Source organism: Zootoca vivipara, chromosome 13 (genome assembly GCF_963506605.1).
Source record: "Zootoca vivipara chromosome 13, rZooViv1.1, whole genome shotgun sequence".
NCBI lineage: Eukaryota > Metazoa > Chordata > Lepidosauria > Squamata > Lacertidae > Zootoca > Zootoca vivipara.
The window spans coordinates 4,977,058-4,995,841 of NC_083288.1; the positions used below are offsets into that span (position 1 = coordinate 4,977,058).

The following is an 18,784-nucleotide window of genomic DNA, read 5'->3' on the forward strand; positions in this document are numbered from 1 at the left end:
TTTCGCTTCCAGGCATATCCGCAACTGAGCGTCCTTTCGGCTTTGGCCCAGCCGCTTCATCAGCTCTGAATCTACTTGTACTTGTCCTCCGCTCTTCCTCAGTAGCATGTTGGACGCCTTCCGACCTGAGGGGCTCATCTTCCAGCGTCATAACTTTTATATGCCTGTTGTCTTTGTCCATGGAGTTTTCTTGGCAGGGATACTGGAGTGGCTTGCCAGTTCCTTCTCCAGGTGGATCACGTTTAGTCAAAACTCTCCACTATGACCTGTCCATCTTGGGTGGCCCTGCATGGCATAGCTCATAGCTTCTCTGAGTTATTCAAGCCCCTTCGCCACGACAAGGCATTGATCCATGAAGGGGCCATTTTAGGATAGCTTACTGCAATATTGCTGTGTTCCTTTTCCCCGTATTTTTATTAAGTCTTCTTTTAATATTGCAGTGTGGGTTATCAAAAAACTTGTGGTCCACTTTGGAGTAGTGAAATTTCTGGTGAGTCACTGCAGTGTCTGGTGGCATGTCCTTGAAGATTTTGTGAGAGAACGTCAAGAAGCTCTTGCACCACGACCAATCAAGGGCCTCGGAAGAGTCATTCTAAAGCTAGACAGTAAGGTATTTAAAGTTGCTTCTTAAACTTGTGCGTCTCTCTGTGTGTATCGTATATAAAATTTATTTAAACATTTTTATCCTGCTTTTCAACCAGAGCATCAGATATATAGGGGGAGTGGGGGCAGAGTCAAACCGGTTTTGCCTATTTCAATTACAAATATGTTCATTCACTGTAATGAATGCACAGAACCCTTTACCATTGTACAGTAATTTGAATTGAAGGTAATTTGCACCGTTTGGGTTTTAGGTTGTAAACAGTACTAGTTACACAGTTAGGGTCGCTGTAGTTAATGGCTTAGGTACAGTGTTCTTTTGAACAGAACTGAAGCCATTGGATGCTCCTGCAGGTGAAAGGTAGGGAGGGGACTTTTGCTGATTTCCTTTGTAGCCCTTTGTGCTTCATGAAAATTTGCTCCAGTGGGTTTTGGGATCATCATCCACATATCTGCCAATGGGAGTCCCCACTGGATCAGAGAACTTGGGTTCCAAGCCAATACCTCTTTTGTCTACAGTCAACTGAGCCTCTACAGACCAAACTTCTTTTTCCCTCCCCAAAGAGGGACTCCCAGTAATAAACCCATCCAAAGGAGTTGTCAAATACATACCTCCTTGGCATTAGTAATGGAGAAGCTTCCTTCTAGATGACTTGCTAGGCCACATTCTGCACTTTTCAAAGGGTGGGAAACAGCAGGCCAGGTGAGAGCTTGATACATTAATGGGAAAATCTGCTGAGACAGATTGTAAAGGTAACCACAAATGTTAGGGTGCCTTTTCCAGTTGTGTAGTACTTGGCCAGTCTCAGAAGCTGTAACAGTTGTGGGTGAAATTTGCTTTCTAACCTACCATTTCTAGTCATATGGAGATAATCCTGATAATGTTTGTTTGTTATAAAATAAAAACATATTCTTTAAAAATGGTAAAATAGAAACCTTTCTCAGAAAAGTCACTGTGGACCTAGATCATGATACAGTTTGCATGTACAGACACCCCTCCATTTATGCACGTTCAGTATGTGTGCATCCCCACATATGTGCATTTCACCAAACCTGGAAATGACTTTAAAAATGGTGAAAACGGCCCCAAAAGAGCTCAGAAAGAGCAAAAAAAGGCATGACAACAGCACCCAGCTATCCCAGGAGCCCTTGCACTAATGGTTGAGGCATGTGGAGAGTTGGAGCCTTGGAGGGAGTTTGGTGGAGTTTGGCATCTGGTAAGTGCTGCTGGTTTTTAAAAGGGTTTTTCAAGGATGTTGAGTGGTTTAGAGGGTGTTTGCAGGCTTTTCCAGTGGTGTTTCAAATATACACAATTCCATGTATGGGTTCGGTGCCTCGGAACATAACCCCCGCATAAATGGGGGGTTGCTTGTAAATTAATTGCTGTATCAGTGGCAAAGGTCTTGGACTGCAGAGTGCAGTAATCAAGCTGTGGGGTAAATAGTTCTAGGTTACTAGAAAGGGGGAATATGACACAACAGGAATGGATGGTGTCTTTAAGTAATCAACAATATTTTTATTCATCTTTGAATATCGAGCTTCAGCTTTAAATAATCCAAAATCATCAAGCTTCACCTTATGTTTCTTCTTAATTTCATTGTCCTCTCCCAGTGCCTTGTACATCTTTTACATTTTCTGATGGCACTGACTATTCTGTTATATTATCTCGGCAAACACTTAGAACCACCTTACCATACCTGCAAATGAGCATTGTGATATGAAATCATATACGGCTTTTCCTATGTGAACCAGAAAGTACTTGCTGTGTCTAGACTAATATCTAAGATAAGCAAAGTTAAATAAACACTGCAAACTAAAGCACAGAGCAAATCATTAGCATTCTACTGATTTATTAAAGTATGATGGGGACAAAACAAACAATAGAGTCCACTGAATAGTAATTGAATGTCTGGTGGTTTTTAGCTGTATCGGCCTCAACCAAGCAGTTTCACGGAGTCTGCACCCCACTGCCTGCTTGTGCGGTTGCCGCTCCCCTCAGCCAAACAGTTAACGGAGCCCCCACCCCACTGCTGGCTCAGGCAAGCTGGCAGCGGAGTGGGGGATCCTTTACAGTGCTCCCACCCCTGGCTGAACAGCCCTGATGTGTTGAAAACCTGACATTGCCCAACCCTAATGCTACGTGAGGCAGAATATTGCCAGTATGTTAACAATGCTGCTGAAAGTGTCCAGTGAGCTGCCATGCTTAGTTCAAAGTGCTGGTACTGGTGTAAAAAACCCTATGCAGTTTAAGACTTGGGTACTTAAAATTTTTCTCATCCCTTATATACCCAGTCTATCACTGCTTTCTGTAGTGGAAGGCCTCCTGCAAAAACCATCTCTTCAAGTTGTCCATTTCCTACGATGTAGGAATCAGACCTTTAGTGTGATGACATCTACCCTCTGGAGCTCCCTCTCATTACGCATCAGACTAGTGTCATCTCTGTGATCTTTTAATTGTTTACTTGTACCAGCTATTTTTAATCCCTTAATCACCAAGGTTTCTAAGTGGTGTACATAAAAATTGCAAAAGCATCCATTTCAACAAGCCTTGTAAGTGGACATTCTTATCCCATCTATATTGAGCTTGAATTTATTTTTATAGTTGATGCTTTTATTGTTAGATCACTTCAGGATTGTTTCTGGGAAGCAATTCATAAATAAATAAATCTGGAATGATGATTGAGGTTGGACCCACTCTTCATCTTATTTCTTGTTCTGATTTTCTAAAAGGTATTGCAATAGATTATGTTTAGGATTTTATTTTCAGATTTGTTCATCTCCCTTGTAGTAAATGCATGAATTGTCTGTGTAGTGAATTCCAGTGTTGCATGCTGTAGTTTCCTACTGCCTCATCAGTGATTGACATGCTGCAGTCATTGTAGCAGAATGAAAGTGCATGGCTACTTCATTACTGACTTGCTACCACTGGTGTGGATTTTCTGGGGAAAAGTCCTATACAAAGTTTGCATTGGAAAATTTTCCAGTTTGCATTGGAAAATATTCTGATGTCTTACGAGAATGAAGTAATTTAGCATGTTTATTTTACTTCTGTTTAGTAAACAAAGCTGAAAGCTTTGAAAAGCTTACCTGATACTGATTTGCAATTGGCATCTATTTCTTTGTTAGTAATGAACTTAATCAAATTGAAAAATTATGGAAAACTTTCCGCCCTACATCACTGTTTCACTGGCCTTTAAGAAGATAATTAATTGTATTTGAAAGCTGCTTCATTTTGTAGTAGGTTATTTTCTTGTAGGTCATCTAGTTTCCATTGTCCAGTATTACTGACGATGCCTTATTTCATTGCCTTGGCAATGGCCTAGCAGTTTGCTCCTGCCATTTCAGTCTACACAGGTCACCTTTTAAAATGTACTACAAAAGTAACATGATCAGAGATTGTATAGAATTGATAAGCACAGTCTTATTTATGCTCACTGGCCTCCAGCTGCAATTTCTTCAAGCACCACTCTCCCATTACTCTCCGTTAAGCACAAACAGACATGGTGCAACTAGCAGATAATCCTATTGAAGCCCTAGTCTCCATTAGCCCTGGCAAACCTTGAAGCTGAAGTGCCACATGTTTTTCACCTAATGCCATTATTCCAGTTGATGGAGAAGGGATAAGAGAGTAGAAGCTGCTCTTTGAAAGAATTCTCAGGCCTCAGTGGCAATGTTTCTAAACTTTTTTTTTTATGGGTTCACTTTATAACAGAGCTGAAGTCCAAACAGCTCAAAGATGTATTGAGGAAAATACCAGTTTCCACAACATTCCTGGTATGTTTGTTCTTTGATGAGTCCAACTTGTTTTTTTTTTTAAAATAGTGTTTTTTTAAAAATAAAAAGAATGTTTTCATTTGTAACACAATGAAAACAACAACATTAAAGACATGGCTGAAAAAAAATTAAAAATCACATAACAGCCAACGTACTGTGTTCTCCAATTGTTGCCTAAAATATGGTAACGACCATGAACCAGTAATGCTCTTAAAGAACTGAGAGTATAGGCCACCAGTGGGGTAGCTTGCATAATTGTGGCTAAGGAAATAGATTTGAGTTCACATACCCATCTCTATCTATTACTTTTGCTGGAGCAAAGGTGTGTGGTAAACCACTGGACGCTAGAATTACTGAAGCTAAAGACAAAAAAGATGCTATTTACAGCAAAAAGGAGCACAATTCAAAGTTGCAAAAGTTTATTCACTTCTCAAACCATCCAAAATGGTAGTCACACAGCCCATCCAAATCCAAGTGATTGAGACCAAAGCCCCTTTGCAGAGGAGTGCAGAGATGCTTGTCCAACTCTTTATGGATCTTTTTTAAACAATTAAAGAACTAGAGCTCCACCTGATGCCAGGCAAAACCCAGCATGCCGATTAGAGGTTGACTATTCCTATTTGCTTGCATCCAGGAACAGGATAGCAAAAAAGACAATCACAGGAATATAATGAGCACAAAACTAATTTAAACCGTGAAAGATCCCTGAAACGAGATATATTGAATTAAAGTATAATAAAGATAGAATAATAAATTAAGGTGAAGCTAAACTAACTGACGTAATTAAATACTCAAGAAAACATAAATTACTCAAAGAAACCTTAACGGGATGTCGGCTAAAGACCTTGTTTCACTGTAAATGATCTAACAGTTTCCTCACAAGGAAAAAGAAACTTACTGCATTCGTAAAGACTCAAGGTCACTTCTCAACAATTCAGAATAAGGGGAGAATTTTTAATCTTTAAGAAAAACCGAAAACTCCCAGGCAGTAAGGGGTAAATTACCCAAAATCAAGAGTCTAATTTTGCTTAAACCAAAAGGTTAGAAACCTATAGAAAGACTCAAAGCCAAGCTATCAAATTGACATAATGAAACAGGCATAGTACCCCTTTTGTTCATCAAATTGAAGTGTCAAACCTGCAGACTCGCTCCGGAAAACGTATCTGCAGAGAGATGGAATGAGTCTTCAATCCCAATTTTTGAATCTAGTTCAGTGATTATGAAAACCTGAAATGGATTTCTTCACCAGTACTGAAAATACTAAAGATTCAAGGTTCTTTTCAAGGCATCTCTGTCTCAATTCAAAGAATACAAATACCTTTTGAATCCAAATTTTCATACTCCCCACCCTCTGCCCAGAGGACCAGTATAGGCCATGTTACACTTTTATAGGTAGAATTGTGTGTTAATCCAATCCTGACCTAACTATTCAGTTTATGCCAAGGACATTTTCTGCCTGAAAATTCAGCTGAAGTGAGTTAGCCATAATCATAAACCAAACCTGACAAGAGGAATATGTAAATACTGATCATCCAAGAACATAATTTATCTATTGTAGCATTATTTATTATTCAAATAGTGTCATTTGTGGAGCAAAATGCCTATATAGTGCATATGAAAGGATGTACTTAAGATACATTTGAAAATAATGATAATAAGAACTCAATTAACATCAATTAATAATTAACTAATAATTATTAAAATTGATCACAGTACTTACATGCTTGGTGATGACCCAAAAATTGCGAATGCTGTACTGCTTGTGACGTGCAGATGGCAAGGTCCTAAAAGTGGGCTGCCATATTTAGCTGTGTCATCCAACTTGGTTGATAGCCAGCCCCATGTGATATTTTCCGCTTCCAGCTGCATAATGTTAAGAGCTGCTCCATATCTGGGTTTGCAATGCTACATGTTTTGTGTGTAGCATCAGTGTGTCTGCTGTTGAAAGAGTAGGCACATTGGCAATCATGGACATTATTGAGCTGTGATGTTCCATCATACAGGAGTAGAATGAATTGCTGCAGCAGGACAAGTCCCCCCCCAAAAAAAACTTTTTCATTTTTCATCAGAGAGTTTGCTGTAGAGAGCCAAAGGAATGCTTCGTCAATGTTTTGAAATGCCACCCATATTTTCCATGTTGCAAGTTTTTCCTGTGTCACAGAAGAAATAAACTCTATTGCAACCAGTAAAAGGAGCAGAAACCCATCAAAGGTCTGTGCAGTTCTGCTAGCAGTTGAGAGCAGATCTCATTAATGGGAGCAAACTACTTAAATATCCCACTGTTGTATTCACTCCACAAAGGCATCATTTTTTCTATACAGATTTGATATGCCAAATACTACCCCCTGGGGGTGTGTGGGAGAAGAATTTTTTTCCTCCTTTTCCTTTGGATTCTGACTATGATAATACCTCAAAATTTCAAAGGCATGTTGGTTGCCAGAAGCAAAATATTGTTGGTTCTTTTACCTTTTTACATGGATATCAGGAAGTTTCCCTTCCAACCTTTTGTCCTAAGCTGGTGCATCAACAGGCAAAGATGTGGCACAAACTGGGCATTTAAGGGGCTCTTTCATTGTACTTGGGGAGAGTGACAGGCACTCTGAATCTCTTTTTTATTTCAGATTGGTTCAGAGGTTAGGAAAGTATCAAAATCCACTATTTCTAGGTACAGTAATTGGGTTGCAGCAGCCTCCTGAAGTCATTCTTCTTTGGCAGAAATTTGCAAAGTGGTAGTGTATTTTTCAGTACGCACTTTTAAAGGCATTGAACAATTGATGCCCTCAGTTCATGCAGCATTTAGGGGAAGGGTCTTGCAGAAAGTAGCTATTCATAAAGTTTTAGTCCCTGGACCCACTCTGGGACAGTACAGCGGTACCTTGGTTTACAAACTTAATCTGTTCCGGAAGTCCGTTCATAAACTATAGCGTTCTTAAACCAAGGCGTGCTTTCCCATAGCAGCGGGGGACTCAATTTCCAAATGGAACACACTCAGCAGGAAGCGGAACATGTTCTGCTTCCAAGGCAAAGTTCACAAACCAAAACACTTGCGGGTTTGCTGCGTTCTTATTCCAAGTTGTTCATAAACTAAGCTGTTCTTAAACCAAGGTACCACTGTACTGATTTTTAAAGAATTCTGAACATTTTTGGAATGCCCTTTTGCGTCATGGGATAAGAAGATATCCTATTCTTGTTCTCCATGACTACCAGAGGGCATTCTGTGCATGTCTGTGCTGTCCTTTGGTTAGGTGGTTGATTAGGCAGGGGGCCCTGGGGTTGTCCCTATGGTCCTATTCTTTTCTCTATACAGTTGTCTTTCTTGCACATCAAGTTAATGAGTTTTGTTATCAGTTTATAGGGTTGAGGGGTTATTCTAGTTTAGTCTGGGTAGAATGAAGGCCCTTCCCCTTGATGGAGCAGCTAAAGTGATTGCACCTTGCAAGGGGGGAATCCTGCTGCCAAAGGCTTTTGGAATGCCCTTGGTGAGTCATGGAGAAGAAAAAATACATGGTAAGTAATCTCCTTTTCTCTTCCCTATCTCCAGTCCCATGGCTTGTTAAATGGATTTGGTATTTTTCTCACCCCAGAAGAATGAACCCTTTTAAAGAGTGTCATCCAAACAACCCCAGAAGGCAGTTTGTCTTCTTTAGGTAATGCAGTTGTGTATATTTTAGCTGTGGCCCATAAGCTTTAGCTCAGAAGACACTAATATAAATCAGCAGAGCAGTCCAACATTTGTTGGTACAGTGCATGTTTTAAAATTTCTAAATACTGTACATTTTTTTCTGATTGAAAAAATGGTTTTGATGGTTTCTGCCACGTCTTTACGGCTTTGATGAAGGTCTGTCTCTGGAATGGTTTCATTTCATTCCTTGCATAATCCAGGGGTCTGTGTTTTTCATTTTTGCACTACAACTGCATTCTTCAATAATTCTTCACTGTCTTCTTGTCTCTTTCTCTTCTACGTTCTCCCACTTTCCTTCTCCCAAGCTGTGGCATTGGCTTAATAAGAAGGTAAATAAGCAGACAGTTTGTTTGCAGTTAATATATTTTGTGCCCTTTCCCAGCATGAAGTGGTTTTTGTTTCTTGTTGGTAACATGGCTTGCTCTTGATTTGCATCACAGCAATTTTATTCCACGCCATGATATAAGCTACAGAAGGTCATTCAATGCCCTCTAGTTTTCTTTAGCATGCTTGATGAAGAAGGATTATGTACTGAACATTGACATTGAATGATAAATGTTCCATTTGCCTCAAATTGAGATAACCAAACTCCACCTAGCTCATGTTTATACACAACTGAGAACTTGAAGCTGAGGAATAGATATATAAACCTATGTAGAATGCTCACACAACTGTTGGTAAATAATAAATAATATGGTCTTCATGTAAGCATATTGCTTCATTTGCTGCCAGAAGTGAAAATTGGGTGCCAGTAGAAGAGAGTTATTAGCAGGAGAGGAATGGCAAGAGGAGGGTGAAAAGAAAATGATAACTTAACAATACTTTTAATATTTGAAAGTGTTTAAGTCTACTTTGAGCTAGTTCAAACAAAACCTGAAAGCCTGTTTAAGGAATTACAATGAGCCACAAGCTTGTGTATTCTCTCTCTCCTTCTGCTCAAATTGCCCAACCATAATTAACCATGGCTGATATGTCTACACTGATACCATTTGGGAAATTCAGTAGAATGCAATTGGCAGTTGCATCTAGAATTGGTTTTTTCCATAATGTTCAAGAAAAAGCTATAAAACATCTTATAAATACATGATTATTCCTTGCATATGGCTTTTCTTAACCAAGCTGAAGCCAGTGCAATGTAAATTACTAATACACTGATCTAATATTAATGGGACATAATATTGCTTATGTTGATTTATCTCTTAGTAGACCTAATGGGCTATATCTTGACTAACTCATATTCAGAATAGACTGTATTGATTTCATTAGGCCTACTCCCATGTATGATTTATTCAGATACAACCTGATCCCTGCAAATTCTGATTTAAGAGAAAAAAAATGCATATTTGCTCAGAAAGATATTTCGTACATAATACTCCATACACAAATATTTGATTGAAAAACAAAGATGTAAATAAAATATTTGATGCTTGCCATGCCAAATTATTGTGTGCAATTCACACAGGAAGAATGTGCTTTATCCTCAAAGGACGATTTCCATTGTATAAGCATTTAAATTAAAATTCATTAGATATACTGAATTCACTATTTAAAACAGTTTGAAATTTTATTCACTGCAGCTTTCCCCCTGAAATTCTAAGAATAACAATCAGAAAACAATATTTACAAGAATTTCATTTAATGCATTTATTTTGTACTAGGGTTCAAAACACAACTTTTGTGTAAAGTTTTTTTTAAATAATAATAATTAAAAATGAGTTTCATTGACTGCATGCTTAGTCTTCCTTAAGTGAATCACCTTCTGCGGCTTAATGGCTTGCTATCTCTAACTCATAGATAATCGTGACATTTGTTTGTAACGGTTAATAACTTCAGTTAGTTACTTGATTATGAAACTAAATCACTAATGCCTTAGAATATTTTTCTGTGTGGGCAGGGAATGCAATCACTGATTATGGCCAGCCTGGTAAGGGAAAGTGGATGCAAGTTTAGCTTAAGTATATTTCAACTCCTTACACATAAAGTATGCAGATAGTTTGATGCAGAATCGAAGATCACCAGAAAGGTAAAGTGTGATCACTGAGGTGCAAGGTGCTCTTGAGTTAAAAATGAAGCCATTTATTTGCCGCTAGCTCACATTGACTTGTAGCAAGGAGCTAGCGTACACATCACGATTCTGATCCTTTTATTGTGGTTAAGGAAGTGAACTGTGGCGTTTCGTTCCCTTCTGCACAAATTCCCACCATGGCTTTAACTATTACTAAGCCTTATGTCAGCACTGATCTTAACTGTGATTAATGCTAACCAGGGTTTGTTATTACTAGGGTTTGACACCAGGGATTAGGGGGCTCGTGTGTATCAGCCCTTAGTTTATTTCTGTAACTTTTGGAAAACCTTCAAAGTCTTGACCTAAATCAGAGTAGCCAAGAAAATTGCATGATTAATCAGATGATTCAGTCATCAGTTTGCACCCATGAAGGAGAGGGAGGGTAATGATACGCACAAGAGTATTGACAGGCTTGGAGGATATCCAGGGGTTGCAGAAATGTTTTAAAAAGTTTTTTTTAAAAAGAACCCTAAGGGGGAAAGAGATCCCAAAATACTTCAGTGATGACTGAGCACTCAATAGCCACAAAACGGTGTCTGTTGCAGGTGAAGAGTAGAAAACTGGGGTGGGGAGGATGGAATGTAGTGGAGTGTTCTAGAAAAGAGCATGAGTACCTAGTTGGAACAGTGAACAGGAGCATTCTACACTGCAACATTTTGTTGATGGTCCCGTAAGTGTGAATAAGTGCATCAATAAAGAATCCTTTTGCAGTTGCAAGTAAAACATGTTCTAGAGTTAAATAACTTTTCCAATGTGTTCACTTATTGTGCGCTACAGTACCAAGTTGTTAACATCATATGGCTAAATTTGCTACTTTGTTTCAGGGTGGCCTTATTTTTGCTTGCATAGTTGAACTTTTTGTTCCCTTAATGTGACCCATGTATAGAAGGGCTATGAGACAGCAGTGCAAGTGTACAGTGGTACCTCTACTTACGAATAACTCTACTTACGAATGTTTCTACTTACGAATGGAGCTCCGTCCGCCATCTTGGATGCGGTTTAGATAGGATTTTTTCTACTTACGAATTTTTAGATAGGGTTGCTTCGACTTACGAATTTTTTCTCCCAATGCATTCCTATGGGATTCGACTTACATTTTTTTTCGACTTACGAATGTGCGTTCGGAACGCATTAGATTCGTAAGTAGAGGTACCACTGTATATAGAGTATATAGTAATCAATAATAAAAGAGGAACATAAACCATTGTTTCTCTTTGTACTCCCTGTGCAGGCACACAAAGAGGGTCCTGTACAGAGCACAATTCAGAAACATGCAGAGCTTAAACTGACACATATTTAGGAGCCAACTGCACCCCCAGAACTAAGCATGCATGCAGTCAGAGATCGCTACACCTTCTTCAACTACCACCTAGCAGCATGTTCTGTTCTTTCTCTCTCTCTCTCTCTCTCTCTCTCTCTCTCTCTCTCTCTCTCTCATGTATGTTTTGATTTCACTTCACTGGTATTTGATGTTACAATTGTAGTGAAGTGTCTGTGGTGCAGCGACTGTTTTAAAATTGCAAAATGCACAGGAGACAATGACAAACCACTGATAAATATGGCAATTATAATATTTCAGTAAGAGAAGAGCACAGGGTTTAGAGTGGTGTTCGCTGTCAGAAGATCATCAATATACACACATGTGGGTGATGCTTTGGGAAAGACCTTCCTGTGTCCCAAGTGAATGGTTAATAATGCCTTGGCTATACACAGCCAGTGTTGGCGACTCAAGTTGTTTACCTTCTCCAGGTGTGCAGGTAATTGTTTCAGTTTCTGAAGAGGAGACCAAGGACCGTTCTTCCCTTCACTCTCCAGGTTGTGAAGTGAAGTACCCATGCAAATCAATATTTGTGCCACTCCTTTCCACATCATTAACACTTCCACTGCTCCCACCTTTTGTCTCTTGGCTGGGAACATCAGGTGTCTCTAAGGAGTTCCACCAAGGTGATCATTAGGACTGTTCATGTTTGAAGAACAGAGATCCCTTGTTCTCTATCCCTCTGGCATGTTTACTCCCCAATCCAGGTAGAGACTACTTTTCCCTAGAGGGAAAGGTACTGCTATGCTGCAACCTAGATCCCTACCTTCACAGTGGCACCAGCATTTCCTCCCCTTGAAGGTTGCTATGAGGATCACTAGCCATCTTTACGTCCTCTGGATTACTGCTGCTGTGCCCTGGCAATTGCAGTGGTGCCTCGCTTAACGAATGCCCTGCTTAAAGAAATTTCCGCTTAACGAAAGGTTTTTTCTAGTGGAGGTTGCCTCGCTAGACGAATTCGTTTTATGAAAAATTCGTCTAGCGAATCGCGGTTTCCCATAGGAATGCATTGAAATTCAATTAATGCGTTCCTATGGGCAAAAAAAAAAATTCAAAAAAAATTCAATGCATTCCTATGGGATTCACTAGACGAATTTTTCGTTATAAGAAAAGACCCGTGGAACGAATTAAATTCGTCTAGCGAGGCACCACTGTGTATCTAAAATTTCCTGGGGTTTTGATTATGTGTTTATGTAACATTTTACATACGGTACTTTAACCTGACTTCCCTTCTCCTTCCATGGTTCATTTTGTATATCTTACATCCATGCATATTTTTTAATAACTATTCCAATCGGTTTTCCTCTATTACATGCATCAAAAATTATTCATGTTGAATTTATCTTAATGCTGCCAGCGTTTTCAGCTGTACACAGTTATTTTCTGTGCATATTCTGTCAACTTAAGTTGCCAATCTTCTTTAGTGGGGACCTCACATGCTTTCCATTTGGGGGCTAACAAAACACCGGCCACAGTTGTTGCATACATAAATAACCTTCTCTGACACCTGGGGGTTTCAGTCTGAGTTATCCCCTGCAGAAAGGACTCTAGTTTTTTGGGGGGAAGTAATTTTAAACAATTTTTTCCAGTTCATTATAAATCATTTCCCAATACTCTCTTACCTTTTTACATGTCCACCACATATGAAAAGAACGTTCCCTCCACCTCTTTACACTTCCAGCACTTGTAAATCTTAGAAAGCCTACTCGGAGTTAGATACCATCTATGAATCATTTCCAAATAGTTCTCTTTCAAAGAATAGCATGCTGTAAATTTCAAGTCACTTTTCCAAAGTTTCTCCCAGAGGCTAAAATCTATGTTGTGTCCTATATCTATTGCCCAGTGCGCCATTGAGGCTTTAACTAGTACGTCTTTTGTTTTCCATTTTAACAGGTTATATACATTTTAGACAAAAGTTTTATCTTTGTTTTGCAGGAGTTCTTTTTCGAATTTTGAGCTTTGGTCCGAAAAACCATTATTTCTATCTAATTTAAGCATATACTTTAGTGGAACTGATGATATTGCAACCAATCTATAACTTGGCTTCTTAGGTTTTCCATTGATTTCAGTTTGTGTTCCACCCCTGTGAAATACAGCAATTCCCTGTAGGCTGCCTATTGTATATCCATATTAACTCTCTTAATTGTAATTGCCTCGATGGGAGATAGCCATAAAAGGTGTTTTTCTTTCCAGCAGATTTTTATATTTCTCCCAAACTGTACAGATTCTTCCTAAGAATATGGTTTATAAAACTTTTATAAATTTTCGCCTTCCCATACCAAAGGCATGCATGCCAGCTGAATTTTAAGTAGTGACCCTCTAGATCCAGGATGTCTGCATTATCCAATGTAAATCCACTATTTTAACCAACACAAAATAAGATGTATTATTATCCAAAATAGTACATTTGCAGGTCTGACAGAGCAAAGCCTCCTCCATCTTTTATATCTATCATAATTTTATGTTTAATTCATGGCTTTCCCTCCTGCCGAATAACTTTAGAAATATCTTTTTTCCATTCTTTGAAGTAGCCTGAATTGTTTGGAATAAAAACAGCATCCTGGGCAATAAATTCATTTTAATGGCTGAAATTCTACCTAGCAGGGAAAGCTTCATTCTCTCCCATATCTCCAACACATCAAATGTTGCAAACGTTCAATATCCTCTGAAGTTTCATTGGTTGCTTTCTGCATTGCCATCCATGCCAACATTCTCTGGCCTTCTGGTCTCCGTAGCCTTGTCTGTTCCTTGCCCCCCCCCCCAAAAAAATTCCCAAACCCAGATTATTTCTGACGGAGCCATTTTCTCTGCTGGTTAATGTTGATATCGGCGCCAAAACCAATAGCAGACACAGTTCTGCTGTTATTGGTACTGATATCAGTGACGATCACACTGCCTCTTGCACATACTCTTCTGGCTCGTTCACAGACCATGGCTTCCACCACCTCATTTCTGTTTTGCTTCTAGTTTCACAAGCAGCATTTGTGCCTTTTACTACTGAATTCCTAGCACTTGAAACTCCCATTTTACTGCTAGTATTGTTGGTCCCCATAGCTGGTTCAAATGAACAGTGCTGCTTATATTACCTGCACCTCTCCAAGTCAGTAAAGACTCACGAGACAAATATTGTATTGATTTTACGGTTTTCTGATCATACTCTGAGGGTGGTGCCTTTGAAGGGGGGTGGTATAAGTTACATCTGGTGTTAGCAAATGGGCTAACAGAATCCACATTTAAAACCGTTTGCTCAAACATAGGATCTAGGCAATTAAATAAATGATGTGGCATACACTAAATGTGTGTATATGTGGAAGTACCCTGGCTTCTGTTGATGGAAAGGTGTTTGATGGTTAATGCTTTTGAAAATCATTTGGAGTTACAAAGGCACCAAGTTAGCAGCTTATTACAAGCTGTACTTTCCATGCATAGATAACGACCCTCTGATTATTAAGTGCAAGAAGCTGAGAAATTAATAGAAGTTGCTCTTGAGTCTGGTAAATAATGTTAAACTATTTTCTAGGTTATTGTTCTGTGTTGCAGTGCTGAGTAATAAAATCATTCTTAATATTTCTCAATTCTAGTGCTGTACACTCTGTCTTATGTGTCAGTGCACCTATATTAGTACCCTTTCTTGCAGTCAATAGGTCAGTTCCAGGCTTAGTCAAGCTTAAACTATTCCCATTGAAATCTGTAGGACCTGTTATTTATGACTAAGGCTACAGTCCTATGTCCACATGCCTGAGAATAAGCCCTACTAAATTCAATAGGTCTTCTGAGCAGACATGGCTAGGATTCTGTTGCATGTCTCATTGATTTCTGTGGGCCTGTTTTAAGCATGGTCTAAGTCTGGATCCAACCAAATTTCACTGGGAGGAAAGGCTGCCAGTAGGGTTTGAGTATGTTTACATGCAATTTTGATTTCTAAATATTCAATGACTTTTCTGTTTTACCCTTTCCTTTTTGTTCTGCACAGATGATCGTGTGGCTGGAAAAAATGCTAGATAAAATCATTAGCATTTTCATTATATTTGTGCTAGTGATAGGCACCCTTCTGCTAGCTCTGCTCCTTACAGCAAAGGTACTGAGTCCAATTAAATACAGTACATACGGTAGTTGCCTGATTCTTTTAACTTTGTTACGTTTAACTTTGATACGTGCATGACTATTTTTTAAATAAATACTTTAATTTCAATTTTCAACGGATATATGACAGGAAAAGTAACTGTAATGAAAACAACAAATATTTAGGCATGTATTTGCATGACTATTGGGGAAAGTATACTGTACTACAAAAATGATAGCAATTAAATATTGCTATGTATAAACTAATGAAAAATTCACAGTGTTAGGTCCTTATGAAGGGTCATTTCGGCTCTATGTGGCCTCTTGGTTGATTCTGTTTGGGAACCATAATGGTTTGCAATTAGTTTGGGAAAATAATATTGTGACCTAACCCCTGAGGCCAACCTTACTTTAGGTTATCTGTCAATAGCGAAATGTCTGGTTTAGTTTATTGCCTTGAGGTTTATGTAGCTTGTTATATTATGGCTATATAGCATTATCTGTATTGTACTAAAATGTTTTAATGTTGCTTCTAAAGCCTAGGCTTCATTGCCTTTCCATTAATTTAGAACATGATGTATGCTAAGTTGCATTAATTTCATTTATATTTTTCCTCCTAACTTAGGTGCACCAAGAAAGCGTACATATGATTGAAGTCACAAGCAGCTTGATCAATGAAACTGTAGCCAATCATCCCGAATGGGCCAAGTAAGAATACTGAAATAATGTGATAGAATTTGGAAGAACAATTCTGTAAATGCCATACCCAGTAGCGTACAAATGTTCTCTTAATCTTAAGTCCATAAATATGGTTGGCAGTGACAAGTGCATCTTTTAATTTGTTCAGCACAATACTGGTGTTTGTGAAGAAAGGCCTTGTGGTACTTTGGAAGTACTTTGAAACAGCAGTGCTTGGTTAGGACAAGGAGAAATGCTGTTGGAAAAAGAGTTGTGTTGGGGGCTCTCATTTTCAGTTTCAGAATCCTTGATGCAAACTGTTGTTACCACTTCATTGATCCTATTCACACATACTGCTATGCCAAACAATAGCTAAGCCTGTATGAGTGAGCATGCAAATGTATGGAGTGAAAATCATGGCCAAACCAAATGGCAAGTCAAGAACAAACCTTTGTTTGGTTTGGCTTAGTGTTATGTACCAACCAGGACACTGTCTCACATATATCTGGTTAATGCTGGGCCCTATAGATCTAAATTTACATTTTTTGAAAAGTCACACCCATCACTTGGTTATGCTAAAAAGAGCATAAGACATTATTAAGTGTTTATATTTTCTAGGCTATAATTCATAATGATACAGCAAATGTACAGAGAGTGTATATCTATTTTTTTTAAATCTGAAAATGGTCTAATGGCTTTACGGTACATTGGTATTACTTTTACAGAGGCATTTGATAACTTCCATTCACATGACCTAAGGAGATCAAAGAAGCTGAGATGGAGCGAGTTTATTGTAGTTTAGTCCCAGCTTGTCATTAGAAGTGTTCTAAACATACTGCAACATTGTTATGAGTAAGGTTCATTTGACTTTTTATCTGTAGGCCCTCTGGCTTTCAGAATTAGAACTTGGATGAACTAGGAGTTTATATAGTGTATACCCGCATTCACTTTTGTAGAAGAGGTAACAAATGATAAAATAATAGATCTGGCCATTAATTTAGGTTATACTTTCATCATTAAGACTTGAATTGTTATATGCCACATGAACAAAAGTACAAGATACTTAACTTAATCAAACCTCCCAGGTGCAAATATATCATATACACAAGTAGAGGCAGGGTTTTTCAAAACAAATTACAGTCTAGAATCCTTTGCTGAGGAGGAAGTGATTTGATCATTTGACATAACTGCAGATTTATGTTCTTCAGAACACTTAATTTTGGATTAACATCCCCTTGCTATGGTTTAAATCCTCTTTCACTAAGAACAATTAAATTTATAAATATTTGGGGGGAAGAATTCTTAATGCTACTGATATTACCAGGGCTGTACTCCTGTGCAGAATGCCTTTGTTCAGTGTCAAGAGACATGAATATTTTCTTTCTAGGAATCAGCCCCAAAACTATATCCACTATATGATGAGAGTGATTCCTATTGAAGCATGCTGTTTGCCTTTGATCTATATAAGCCTGCCATATTGTTAGAAAATGGAAATTGTTAATAAGATTATGGTTTAAAAAAAGAAACTGTGTATATGTAAGGGTGCATTTGTCTGGATCCAAAGAATCACAGGGAACTTCAGGTTCATATTCCTTCAACAACAGCCCAATGCACCAAGTTTAAAATATCTCTTGAAATCCTGAGTAGACTTCTAAAAGCAAATAATTAAATGGCACGGGGATCTGCTGTTTGGGGGGGGGGGCTCAAAATCCCACCAGGCATGGCTAAGCAGTACTGTATTTTGTATCTCAGCCATTTATTATAATGACACAAACAAATTGATCTGTAATAGGAATATTTTTTTAATTTACTTTTTAAAACCAGCTGGCTTCCTGAAGCTCAGGTTTTTCAAAAGGCTTTGAATTCAGCTGCCAATAATGTCTATCAGTATGGCCGAGAATGGATAACACATAAGGTAAGGATGAAACCAGTCTTTCTGCAACTACTGTATATGCTATAGAAGAGCTACTTATTATGCCACTATCCATCAAATCAAGAAAATACAGTTCAGTAAAGAAATTAGATTAACAGTAGAAAGTTTAAATCTCTGCTCAGTTTAAAGAACTTGAAAATGGGATCATTCCAAGGACAAAGACGGGAACAGTTACTACTTGATTATAAGGATTACCAAGTTAGAAGACAATTAGGAGAGATGCCTTTTTTCAATGTCTTCATCTAAGAAATCAGTAAACTACTGCTCAAATATAGTACCCTGAAGGATTTACGAGCTTTGAGGCACTGATTTCAGATGTTTGTAATGTGCTTAATTTATAAAATCATTGAAGATTTGAACACTTGGCCCCACTCTGTGGTTTCACATAGGTGTTGAACAGAACAGGGACCAAAATAAAGCTCTGTGGCATACCATGAGGCAAAACAATAATGGCCGGGTACACCTTTTAAAAATTGCCATTGAGATAGTAGAAACACTGGAGCACAATCTCCCCGATCCCTGGCCCAGGCAGCTGTTCCAGAAAGATTCCATGACTGACGGTATTATAAGTTGCTGAGAAGTCCAGGGAAATTGGGAAGGTCAAGCCACTCTGAGCGGCTCCTAACACAATATTAAAAACATGATATAACATCAAATATTTAAAACTTCCCT

At 38.5% G+C, this 18,784-nt stretch overlaps 1 protein-coding gene across 1 annotated transcript in view; it reads left to right on the top strand.

Moving 5' to 3' along the window:
* The window catches only part of TMEM245 (transmembrane protein 245), a 55,916-nt gene that overhangs the window by 17,808 nt on the left and 19,324 nt on the right, over positions 1–18,784 (top strand). The window contains exons 6-9 of the mRNA XM_060282193.1: positions 441–610; positions 15,413–15,517; positions 16,127–16,209; positions 18,004–18,094. Of these exons, the coding sequence (XP_060138176.1) occupies positions 441–610; positions 15,413–15,517; positions 16,127–16,209; positions 18,004–18,094 (449 nt within the window). The remainder of the gene's footprint in view (positions 1–440; positions 611–15,412; positions 15,518–16,126; positions 16,210–18,003; positions 18,095–18,784) is intronic.